Source organism: Vipera berus, assembly GCF_964194415.1.
Source record: "Vipera berus genome assembly, chromosome: 3".
In the NCBI taxonomy this organism is placed as follows: Eukaryota; Metazoa; Chordata; class Lepidosauria; order Squamata; family Viperidae; genus Vipera; species Vipera berus.
In genome coordinates this window covers 141967405-141979555 of record NC_138204.1, presented here as the reverse complement: position 1 = coordinate 141979555, position 12151 = coordinate 141967405, and the positions used below count along the sequence as shown (strand labels likewise).

The following is a 12151-nucleotide window of genomic DNA, read 5'->3' as shown; positions in this document are numbered from 1 at the left end:
TCTAAAATACAAAAGCCCACCTTTTCTGCCTGAGAAAAAGTGCTCATTAGCAGTCAGTCTTCTTTCACACCATTAATGAGAATATGGGGGAAGGAGTTGTGAGTACACACAAAGTGTTAAGTTTCATTGTTTTAATTTGGAATCATGGGCTTCATAGCAATTAAAAACACAGTGTGATAGGGCTGTTCTATAAGTGCAACTCGCCATTTACTACTCATTCAGTGGCAAACTTTTGAAAAAGTGCAAGACAACCCAGCAGGAGTGTAGGGTGACATGAAGCTTACTGAGGCCAAGAGCAATTTCAATTTCCTTTTTAAAAAAAATAAGTTCATGGACAAACATTTAAGGGTTAAATGTTATGAAACATTTTAAATGAAAAAAGAGGGCTAGAAAACTTACCTGAAACGTGAGGACAAACAAAACTAAGTTATGTTTTACTGAACTTTCATCTGTTTTTTTCTACAGCAAAGGTAAGTCAACTGTGTTAATGTTACCGCTGTATAATAAACAGGAGCTACCATTCTAAAAACACAAATCCTCTGGATGAGTCTTAAGTAGCACGTGTCAATCGTTGGCATCTGGAAGAACAGCAATGACACAACGCATCTCATCCCTGAATCCCCAAACATTACCCTTATCTTGGCAAACCAAAATATTCCACATAGCATTAATAGTATCCAACAGTCTCCTCTACCAATTTTATAGTGGAGCAAAGAAACCCCTTGTAAACCAACAGTCACAGCAATCTGAAATCTCAGCAACCAGCAGAAGGCTTCTTTCGTTTAGTTAGTGCTATCTGCATCTGTTTTCCAGATCATGTTCAGTGGATGATAGTGTTCTTTTGACTGAATACCAATAACAAGCATTAGTCTGTGTCAATGCACCATCTCCTTTAAGAATATCCTGGCTTCCCTTCCTCTTGTATAGGCTGTGAGGCTTCCCGAGAAAAGTTCTTCTGGCTTTCACAATTCTCTTCTTGACCAATAGGCCCCAAAGTCCTCATATATCCTTCTACAATGCTTTGAGGTTCTCCGGATTCCATGCTGTGAGACGTACTGGTTTCAGCACATTTTTCTTTATACTGGTGAGCATTGCCTGCAAATGTCTCACAGCGGTTTAGGTTTTCCTCTTGCACTGGGTTCCCCAAGCTGTCGTCACTTGACCCAGGAGACATTGACCCTTCCTGGGAGTTCTGACTAACGTAGACAAAAATAATTTCACCCTTAAAATTCATGACTTGTCCACTTGAAATGAATGTAGAGTTCCCATTTCCCGTCACGTTTCCTAAAAGGGGTCAAAGCGGAGGGAAATACGTACACACACACAATTAATATAACAGTAAAAGAAGTGCAACCAGTCAGTATCCCAAGGAAGGACGTGGTTTGTGCAAAAAATAAGAAATGGTATCCCAAGGCAACATCAACTGGAGGTAAAATATTGTCTTTATAAACCTTGTCTGCATTTCGGGAAAATTTCTCATTCAAATTACCCTAGCAAATTAATGGGGGTACCATTTGAAAGTAGCCAAAATGAGACGTTTTAAACATACAGCCAGACAACAGGTACTACAAATAAATACAGCACTACCTCTGCTTAACACTACCAAAACACCATATCAGAATTAAGATATCGGCAGTATATTGCATGTTTGCACATTCTACCAATTAGCATTATTTTTGCATCAAGTGTGCATAAATTGCACAAGCCATAATATGCTTAATTTAATTTTAGTTTAACCTGTGGTGTGAACCCCACAAGTAAATTATAGTTTATGGTTTGGTTTGTTGTATAAATTTAGGTGATTGTGATTTAGCTAATTATCCATTAGCTAAATCATCATGATCATCTAACCACTATTAAGACATCAATTTGTTTTACATTTCTGCATCAGACACTAATGATCCTATGTCAGGAAAAAAAAACTTACGAAGAATTCATTCCCTGCTCCTTGAAGTGTACATTTCCATTAGCTGTAGAAAACAGGAGGTGATGCCCATATTTTTTTAAAAAAATACAGCAAATATTTCACATTTTCCAAGGCAATGTGATAATCAGGGCCACTCCTGTGATTTTTCTCACCAAAGTTTTGATTTAAGAGTGGTGCAAAAAAGATAAATTACGGACTCCTGATCCAAAATAACCAAGATCTGAAGTAGAGGAGCAAGGATGAGAAGAGTTATATTGCTAAGGAATTAATTAACCAAAGAGGAAAATTCTGAAAACGCAACATCATTTCCAGGCTTCATCCAATATTATGTGAATGCCTTTGTTCACTGCATGAGAGTCTTGCCCTGAGATTCCTCCAAATATCTGAATTAAATCTGGAGAGTATGCAGAGGTCAAAGAGGGAAGAATATTCTGTTCTACTGATGGAGGCCACAATGCAATGCTTGGAAAGTGCTGGGATTTGCTCTACAAGTAGTCCTTGTTTCATAAGCACTCGGTTCAGTAACTGTGTAAACTTACGTTGGTGCTGAACAATGTTACTTACGACGAGTTTTTGTATTTACATCAGTTGCAGTGACCCCATGGTCACATAGTTGTGATCCAGGTGCTTGGTGCCTGGCTTGCAATGACAGGAGAAGTTAATCAGAAGGTCACAAATGGCAACCATGTGATTCTTTACTTAACAACCCCTGTGATTTCAGTTAACAACAGCAACTGGAAGGGTCAGAATTTCCATTGCTAAGATGTAAAGTCAGGTGGCATCGTGCTTTATCACTGCATCACTTCGCCACTGAAATTACCCTCATTATACCAGTCAAAGACCTGTAAGTCCATATCTTTACAATTAGCACTTGTTTAGTCTTTTAGAACTCATCCTTTGTTTCTGGGTGCAGTTTCAAGATGCTGGTTGTTCCCTACAAGACATACAGGCTGGTATGAGCAACCCCCATTCCTTTAACATCTTGCCTGCCAATCTGATCCTGCAGGGACAGACTCTCCAGGTTCCTTCAATTAAACACCATCATCTCTATCAAGACCCTGGAAGTGTGCCTTTCTCTGTAGCACCACCTGCTGTACGGAATGAATTCTTCCCAAGTTTCATGAATTTTGTGGTTATTATTGTGAATATTCCATATTTTGTTTTAACAGGATAACTGTCAAGGTGCAAACAATAATTATTCACCAAATTACCCTGAAAATATTTTTCGAGTGCTTATATGCAACAAGCTTCTCTACATTCACATGAAACTACAGGGTCTACTATTATAGCTAATTGCTTGTCAACTGTAAATGATGAGGACTATAGCCAAACATATTGGGAAAATGTACAATATAGTATAAAGGATGCCATAAAAAAGTATGACTAATATTTTCATCTCCTTTAGTTGTACCTCTCTATTTATAATTGGAGGTTCACTGTGAATGTTTTTTTTCCCTTTTAAACCATCACCACAACATTGGCTAGCCAACTAGCTTGACCAAGGTAAAGAGTGCCAAAAAGTATACTTTGTTTGCTGGGTGGAGAAAAACCACTGGCACCAGAATATAATCACACTGGGTCTAACTCATTTCCAAAATCCCAGAGAAAAATGAATGTTCTTGCCTTAAATGATCTTTAAAATTAACTGCAAGATTAACATGCAGAGCCAACCTTACTATGAAAAAATATGAAGTAACTGCTTTAAACATGGTTTTCCGCTTTTCTGCCTCTAGCTTACATTTTTATACTGTATTCTCAAAAATGAGTAAAGAACAAATATCAGTTTTATGTTCAGATTTGTATAGATCACAGGTGTCAAACTTGGCGCGTCACGTGACATGTCGTGACGTATTGTGGCTTTTTTCGCATTGGCGGAGCTGGGTGGACACGGCTTCTGCATGATGCAACCGGCCCACGGGCCAGCAGTTTTGACACCCTTGGTACAGATCTACAGTAAGGTCTACAATGCCTTCATTTGACTTACCTTCCTTTCTCATCTTCTCCTGGAGGTCAGTGGAGAAGATGAGAAAGGAAGGTAAGACTACATATAATTCTGGAGAATTATATATACTGGTACATCTATCTATGTAGTCTTGACTTCAATACAGAAATTGTTTGCTATTGATTTAATTTCCCAACATAATCTCTTAGTCTCCCATCCAAGTACTAACAAAATCTGTCTTTACTTAGCTTTTTAAAGAAAAGGTGAAGTGCTGCAATCTGCTCTGTAGATCAGACATGTCAAACACAAGGCCCGGGGGCCGGATCTGGCCCGCGAAGTGGTTTCATGTGGCCCGCGAAGCCATCCTGGAAACAGTGAGGGAACGGCCCCCACTGCCTTGGCTCTGGCCCAGAGACCCTCCTGCCAGAGACCCTCAGATCTGTCCCACTCCTGCCCAGGCCCCCATAGGCACCCTTGATGCGAACGATGTAGAGCTGGCCATGCCCACCCAGTAGGCCATACACACTCTAGTCACGCCCACCCAATAGGCCATGCCCACCCAGGCCACACCCACCCGGCCCCTTGAGGGCAACCGCAATGCTGATGCGGCCCTCAATGAAATTGAGTTTGACACCCCTGCTGTAGATGCTTAATAATATCTAACACCACCCCCCAACTAGCAATAAAGTATGTTCCATATAGAGAGCTTACCAGATGCTGCTGGGGGATCTGAAACATTGTAGCTTGACTCAGATGTTCTTTTTGCGTTCTGGTCCTTTGTGTCCTTTCCACCAGATGATTCACTTTTGTCTCCAATATTGTTTGCTGACCCCTTTGGGTCTACAGAAAAAGATTCCAAGCCACAGGTGCCTAGCAGAGAAGATCCATTTTCTTTTAAGGAATCTGGGGCATTGTCCAGTTTGTTAGGAGGTTGTCTGCAAGATGAACTGGCAAATGTACGCTTTTCTTCAGACACTAGTAGGGAAGTACTTGTACCTTCATTATCAACATCTCTCATTTTGGCACAAGTGAAATGATTGCAAGAACTCTGCAGGTTTTTGTCTGAGGAAGCATGAGTAGGGTCCATCGCACATGATGGATCCAAGCAACAGCAGTTTACTAATTCCTCCAGATTTTCTGTTCCCGTGAAGAAGTAATTTAAGCTCTCATTCTCTCCCACCTCTAGCGGTTCGGAGAAGGGTGATTCAGGTTTGCTATCAGATTGGCTCACTAAAGGTAAGTAACACTGCCCGTGGGATACTTTTTCTGTGTATTCATCCTCCATAGGACTCTGTCTAAAGTGGCCATCTTCAGAAAGGGTAGTCAGAAGCAATGTTGGAAAATTTTCTCTTGATCCGTAAAGTATTTTATTAGGACCATCTTTTTCGCTCAGCAGGTGCTCACATGGGTAACGTATCTCATCTGGATAGCAGTATTTGTCAAGATCCAGCAAATAAGTCTCTCCCAAAAGGTGAAGGCCAGCAGGATGTGCTACATTTGTGTTTACAAATGTATCACAAGAAGAATCCTGCAAGAAAAAAAAAGGTCTCTTTCTGGTCAGGCAATCGCATTCCAAAGCAAAGCAAATAATTTTCCAAAAATGTATAGTATTTCAGTAGGTTCTGGGGATCCAGAAGCAGTTTTAAATTGAAATGGTGGTGGGCTCTGCGACATACCATTTTCACTTGTTTTTTTTAATTGATTATTAAAGAATTAAAGTTAGAAGGTAGGAAACATGGAAATCCCAGACAACGGTCTAACCTCATCTGCTTCAAAACTCGTTGGAATTTGGTATTCAATGTTTTGAAGCAGAAATCTTGTTCCGGCACTCATCTTTCTCCCAGCAGTCAACACGTAAGGAAGAACGTGCTGATGTTGGCTGCCTATGATGTCACTATTTCTTCTAGCTGAAATAGCGGGTTATGTGGTAAGTCACGTGGTTTTCTCGGCACCCATCAGTTTAGTATCCGTCGCGGTTTCTGGAACAAATTACTGACGAATACCGAGGTACCACTGTACTTCATCCAAAGCTAAATTAGCTCCTGATTTCTAATTGTTCTGAATTTGATGCCAATTAATTGTGCCTGATAATTCTGTGTCCCAGCATTTTGAAATGGATGAGATAGGATCTACTTCTAGAAATCTCCTTAACCATCTTTTCTCTAGATTTACAAATCTGAATGACTAATTTTCACCGATATGCATTTACCTTGCAAAATTAGTACAGTACAATTACAGAGCGTGTGAAGAGTTGATAAGCTGTCATGATGGACAGAGATTCAAAGACTTATCAATGTTAGCTATATACTGAATTATTAACTTTTTCAGTAATTCTTGGGATTTTTAAGAATTAAAGCATTCTGCCATCCATTACCTGTTTTCCATAGCTATAAGTAAAGGGTAAAGGTTCCCCCGCACATGCGTGCTAGTCGTTTCCGACTCTAGGGGCCGGTGCTCATCTCCGTTTCATAGCCGAAGAGCCAGCGCTTGTCCGAGGACGTCTCCGTGGTCATGTGGCCGGCATGACTAGCACGGAACGCTGTTACCTTCCCACCGTAGTGGTCCCTATTTTTCTACTTGCATTTTTACGTGCTTTCGAACTGCTAGGTGGGCAGAAGCTGGGACGAGTAACAGGCGCTCACTCTGCTACGCGGCACTCGGGATTCGACCCGCCAAACTGCCGACCTTCCGATCGACAAGTTCAGCGTCCTAACCCACTGAGCCACCGCGGTCTGAAAATGCATACAAACCAGTATATTAACACCAAATAAAGCAATAACTAGAACCAAAAGGAGTACTACACATAAATAAATAACATACTCAGGGCTTTTTTTCTCATAGAACGCTCAGAACGGAGTTCTGGCACCTTTTTTGGATGGAACCTTGTAGGGTAGGCAAGGTGGGTTGTGTGACATGTGTGAGTTCCGGCACCTTTTCTTTTACAAAAAAAGCACTGAACATACTATAGCATTAATGAAAAGGAAAATAATTGTTATGCAGCTTGGATTGTGTAGAGCTTTAAAAATGCCCAACTTTCTGCACAGGAAAGGTCCTGAGAAATGCTAAGTAAACATACTGCTTCTGATAGTAAAAGTGATAATCTGTTAAGTAAACCCAGCAAATTGCAGACAAATTGCAACATTTTTTTAAAAAAAATTCCTATGATTTAAAGCCAAGGGAGTCTTTGTGGTTCTTTGTTTGTTATACTTTCATCTTTTCCTTTTGACCTTATGTCCACCAAGCAGTTTTACAAATTACAACTTTATTTCACCGCTTGGAGGGTTCTCCAGCAAAGAAGGATATCAGAAGAGAGCAACCAGGAAACAACATGAAACAGTATGAAAATCCATAAAACCTTAGAATTCACCTTTTTCCTTTTTATTTGGTGGCATATTTCCTGAGCCCAGTATTGTAAATCTGCTGGAAGGAAATAGAGAAACAGTATTCAGTTAGATTCTAGCATTTTAGCAGATTAGCGAATCACAAATGTAGTCACACATATTATGGCTAGCTGTAGGAAAAAATCTTTACGAAAACGCTTATAAACACTCAATATTTAAAATAGGATTAAACTATTCATTCACAGTATCAGATTGAGAGAATGTTATAATACACATAACGTTAAATTTCACCCGAGTGAAGCACACTTAAAACCATTCATTTCAATAGACTTGTATACTTATTTATTTATTTATTTTTGGGACTTATATGCCGCCCTATCTCCCGAAGGACTCAGGGCGGCTAACAACAATAAAAACAACAGTACAAAAGTTAAAAGAAATTAAATAGACAGCCCCAATAAATAAGTTAAATAATTAAAAATTAAAAAAACTTGCTGTAATTGTGTTCACTGGCTTAAGAGTAAGTGAAAAAGATGGCACGCATGTGCACAAAATAATAAAGCTTGCGTAATATTTCATTCTTAAATATTGTGGTGTCAATTTGTTTTTAAATCTACTTTACTAAAAAGTTTGGTTTTTGGAAAGGTTTCTGGTAAAATGTGAGTTGCAAAATATTTCCCAATGCCCCCCCCCTTTACGCTACAAATGGAAGATGTGTCTATCTCAAGAATCTATCCATGACTAAAACAGAACATTCCATATCACTTGGGTCTTTGTTCCATGTCATGTGCCATCAATTTATGACTGACTTGCTAATGACCTAGCTGTATGTGAGTGATTGGTTGGCTAGTCTGTTGCAAGGAATATCACATGAATTACCAAAAGAACAATTGTATATATATATAGTACTAGGAAGAGTTGGAAAAAAAACCCAATAGAAATGCTGCCATCAGCTCAGCTGAGGAAATGGGTTTCATGAGTTTACTGGGAAATGTATTCTACGGTTTTAGTAAAAAAATAAAATACATTACTGGATCAACAAACTGCTTGATTTTTATGTGGAAGAATACAATTGTTTATGCATGTTGCTGAAGGAATGCCATATACAGATTTAATTATTAAACTAAAAAAGTTAATACATTCACTGTCTGAAAAAAATTCTTTCTCTTGCCTTAAAATTCTAGATGATACATACAAAGTTATCAAATCCAGAAACTACTATGCCTTGATTTGCTCTAGGAAATTTGCTATTAGTGCCCTTCTATTCATTTAGAGCAGTGGTGGCAAACCTTTTACAGACTGAGTGCCCAAACCGCAACCCAAAACGCACTTATTTATCGCAAAGTGCCAGGGGTGCATCAGCATTGTGGTGCCCTCGGGGGGGAGGAAGGGAGGCGCCTTTGGTGCTGCCTCTGGCATGCAAAAACCAGGGGCAGAAAAATGGGCAAGGTGCAAATACGGCTGCTGTGGCGCCGCAGGGTGCAGATACAAGGCATTGCACCACGCAAGAATCAGGCAGGGCTAGTGAGTATCACGCAGGCACTAGCCCTGCCTCATTTGCAGCATGTGCATGCATACGGACACATGCACGCATGCACACATGTAAAATGCTTCCTCCTCCCTTTTCTTCCAGTCTGCCAATCGATAATGGTTGGTGACCTCTGCTCTACTCGAGCTTGCTAGTTTGTGTTGGGCAGGGCTCCTGATCCGGGCGGTGGTGGCGGCCTGATAGAGCTGCTGCTGGCGGCAGCACGCATGCCAACAGAGAGGGCACTGAGTGCCGTCTCTGGCACGCGTGCCATAGGTTTGCCACCACTGATTTAGAGGATTCTTCCCAGAGAGCAGAAGTCACTTAACCTTGACTGACATTCAATTTTGAAGTTGAATTATTTGAGCTTGACCCATAGCCTTAAGTCAGGACCCAGTTCAGATGTAAAGCCATTTTGTCCAACTATATTTAGCTGCATCAAACCAACCTCAAAATCCTATTTTCAGCTTCAGAAAAATTTATTGATCGTTAGTGCCATGGAGACAAATAGCCCTTGTAAGTTCTTATAAGGAGTCCTATTTCTTATAAGGAGTCCTATTATTTCAGTGGAGGAAGCAAATTGCAATGACTTGCAATTAAATTTTCCTTTGAAACAGATGTGCATGTTTGTCTGTCAGCTACCCTTCTAGAGTCTGACACACAAGATGATATAAATGCAAAGATCAAAGAACTGAGCAATATTTTCATAATTGTGCACTTCTGTTAATTCCATTAGTTCTATGTAACATAGAACTAGAAAAGCACCTATGTGGGGTATAAGACTTTTCATTTAATTTTGGCTCAGCTTGAGAGAGTGACTTCTCAAGTGGTAAGAGGGACAGAGTCCTTAGCTGTAGATCAGGGTGACACAGCTGGCAGCCTTATGTGTCCTCCCTCCAATTTTTCATGCAACCCAGAAATTATTAAACACATATAGATGGTAATCGCAAGCAAACTATTTACTTTGAATTCTGAACTGAAATATGTTAAACTTGGATTTTGTCCTGGCTGCAGCAACATCTTTGCTCTGGCCTCACTTTTCCAGTTGCAGCTGCCAAGATACCACCCAAAAGCCAAATGTGACCTTCAGCCCAGAAAACATTGCAAGCTCCCCCATAACCTTAGATCACATGGGGACATTTGTGACAACTGCGACAGACTTCTGAAAGTTAGAACTTAAACGATATATAAAAAGAGAAATGTAAAAAAAATCCGGCGTTTACAATAACCAAATCAGGAGATTTAAAGAAAAATATCGGATAAATATAGATTTATAATAATATAAGAAGTCATTAGGTATTACATACCTGTCAATACTTTTCCCTTACTTCGATAGTATACAGAAAAGATAATTATACCAGCCAAGGCGATGAGGAGGAATGGAACAATCAACACATAAAATAATTTCTTGTTTTCTGAAAAATGAAAAACTGACAATGAATTATAAAAGCTTAGACTCCGGAAACATCATTTTGGATCTGCTTTTTTTTTTTTAAAAAAAATGCTTTTTAATCAAATAGTACAGGGAAACATTGTAGTAGTGGACTGTTACATTTCACTGTCTTTCATTACTGAAAATAGAAACATTATAGGACAAACTATGAGTTAGTTATGGTTTATAGTACGTGCAATCTTCAATCTATCCTTGCACTATTTGTGTCCTGCAAGATAACACACAAAACCTACCCATGTCTAAGATTAATTTTTAGCCCTGAATTTTCATGCCGGGAAAAACAAGACACGACGTTAAGATATTTTGAAGGTATTGTGCATTTTGGAGTAAATCAATGCTATGATCCTATCCCAAACAGCTGAGCTATCGTCACTGAAATAGTTCAAGTTGTTGATGATTTATTTGTCAAGAATCCAACATATCTTAGAGCACGAGGGGCAGAAAGACGAAGATAGCCTCTACCCATGTGCACATATAATGGTTTTCAACCTAGCGGGTTCTGTGAAGTAGTGTAGACAATACTGAGCCTTTCCTGATAGTCCATGTTTAATGATGGCAATTAGGACCACAATTTCCATCGCTAAGCAACACAGCCAGAAAGCACAATGTTATGTGACCGCACCGCTTAGTGGCAACAATTCCAGCACTTCCTATTGTTGTCGTTAACCGAATTCCATGCCTTCATCATGTGGTCATCTTTTATAATCTGCCAGCTTCCCCTTTGACTATAGCTTGTTGGAAGCTAGGAGTTGTGAGCCAGGCACCAAGAGCCTGGGTCTCAATCATGTGACTGCAGGTAGCGGTAACAGCCCCAATTATGAGGACTGGTTGTAAATACCACTCATTCAGCACTCTTGTAAACTTTAAACAGTCACCAAACTAGTAGTTGTTAAATGAAGACTACCCGTAACTGGATCTTTAAAACTTACAAATGGTAAACAGAAGAACAGAATGCATAATAACATACAAATGTCTTTTTTTAAAAAAACACACCAAGTTTTTCTTTATATCGTGGCGAGACACAGATTTTCTGAACACTGCTAAATGGCATTTAAGATATGAATTCTGAGAACCAGTGTGTTAGCTAATAAAGATGTGGCGTATGTTTGTCCAATTTAACCTCGTTAAGGTTTTCCCTTTTTAGGCCTCTTGTATTCTGGTTAAACTAGAACTGGGCAACCCATAAACCCAGCCCCATTTTATTAACTCAAGAGCACCCTTCGATTATGTTGCCAAAAACTGACAGAAAAAAAAATCCATTTCTGATAATAGGATTTCTTTAGTTTGCATCTTTAAATCCTTGCAAACAAATAGAGGTAAAGGTAAAAGTTCCCCCATTTCCAACTCTAGGGGCTGGTGCTCATCTCCGTTTCAAAGCCAAAGAGCCAGCGCTTGTCCGAGGACGTCTCTGTGGTCATGTGGCTGGCATGACTAGACGCCAAAGGCGCACGGAACGCTGTTACCTTCCCACCGTAGTGGTCCCTATTTTTCTACTTGCATTTTTACGTGCTTTCGAACTGCTAGGTTGGCAGAAGCTGGGACGAGTAACAGGCGCTCACTCTGTTACGCGGCACTCGGGATTCGACCCGCCAAACTGCTGACCTTCTGATCGACAAGCTCAGCGTCCTAACCCACTGAGCCACAAATATCTATGGACAAATATCCACTATCTCAAACTGCCCACAACGATAATCTGTGGTGGTTCCAATGACCTTCCTGTGATCAGCCTTTGTCAAGCATGAAAGATCAGGTCCATACATGAAAGTCCAATTAAACAGATTAAATGCTAAACAGCCTACAGTTAGGAATCTTCTCAAGTAATGGTTAACATTTGCTTGGAGTTAGATAAGAGACCACAGAATTCAAAGTGGGGTGGTCTTAGTCTGCTTGTGGCTATGTAGAGATTCTAGGCTTTTAACCCCACGCCCAGGATCTGCCACTCCTTTTTCTACATCTTTAT

The 12151-nt window shown here is 40.0% G+C and overlaps 1 protein-coding gene across 1 annotated transcript in view; it reads right to left on the bottom strand.

Annotated features, from left to right (window-relative positions):
- Positions 1 to 892: 892 nt before the first annotated feature.
- The window catches only part of TNFRSF11A (TNF receptor superfamily member 11a), a gene marked incomplete at its 3' end in the record, with an annotated part of 42288 nt that continues 31029 nt past the window's right edge, over positions 893 to 12151 (bottom strand). Inside the window, exons 7-10 of the mRNA XM_081322815.1 lie at positions 10046 to 10168; positions 7237 to 7289; positions 4581 to 5397; positions 893 to 1284 (exon numbers count right to left, since the gene is read on the bottom strand). Coding sequence (XP_081178941.1) covers positions 893 to 1284; positions 4581 to 5397; positions 7237 to 7289; positions 10046 to 10168 — 1385 coding nt within the window. The remainder of the gene's footprint in view (positions 1285 to 4580; positions 5398 to 7236; positions 7290 to 10045; positions 10169 to 12151) is intronic.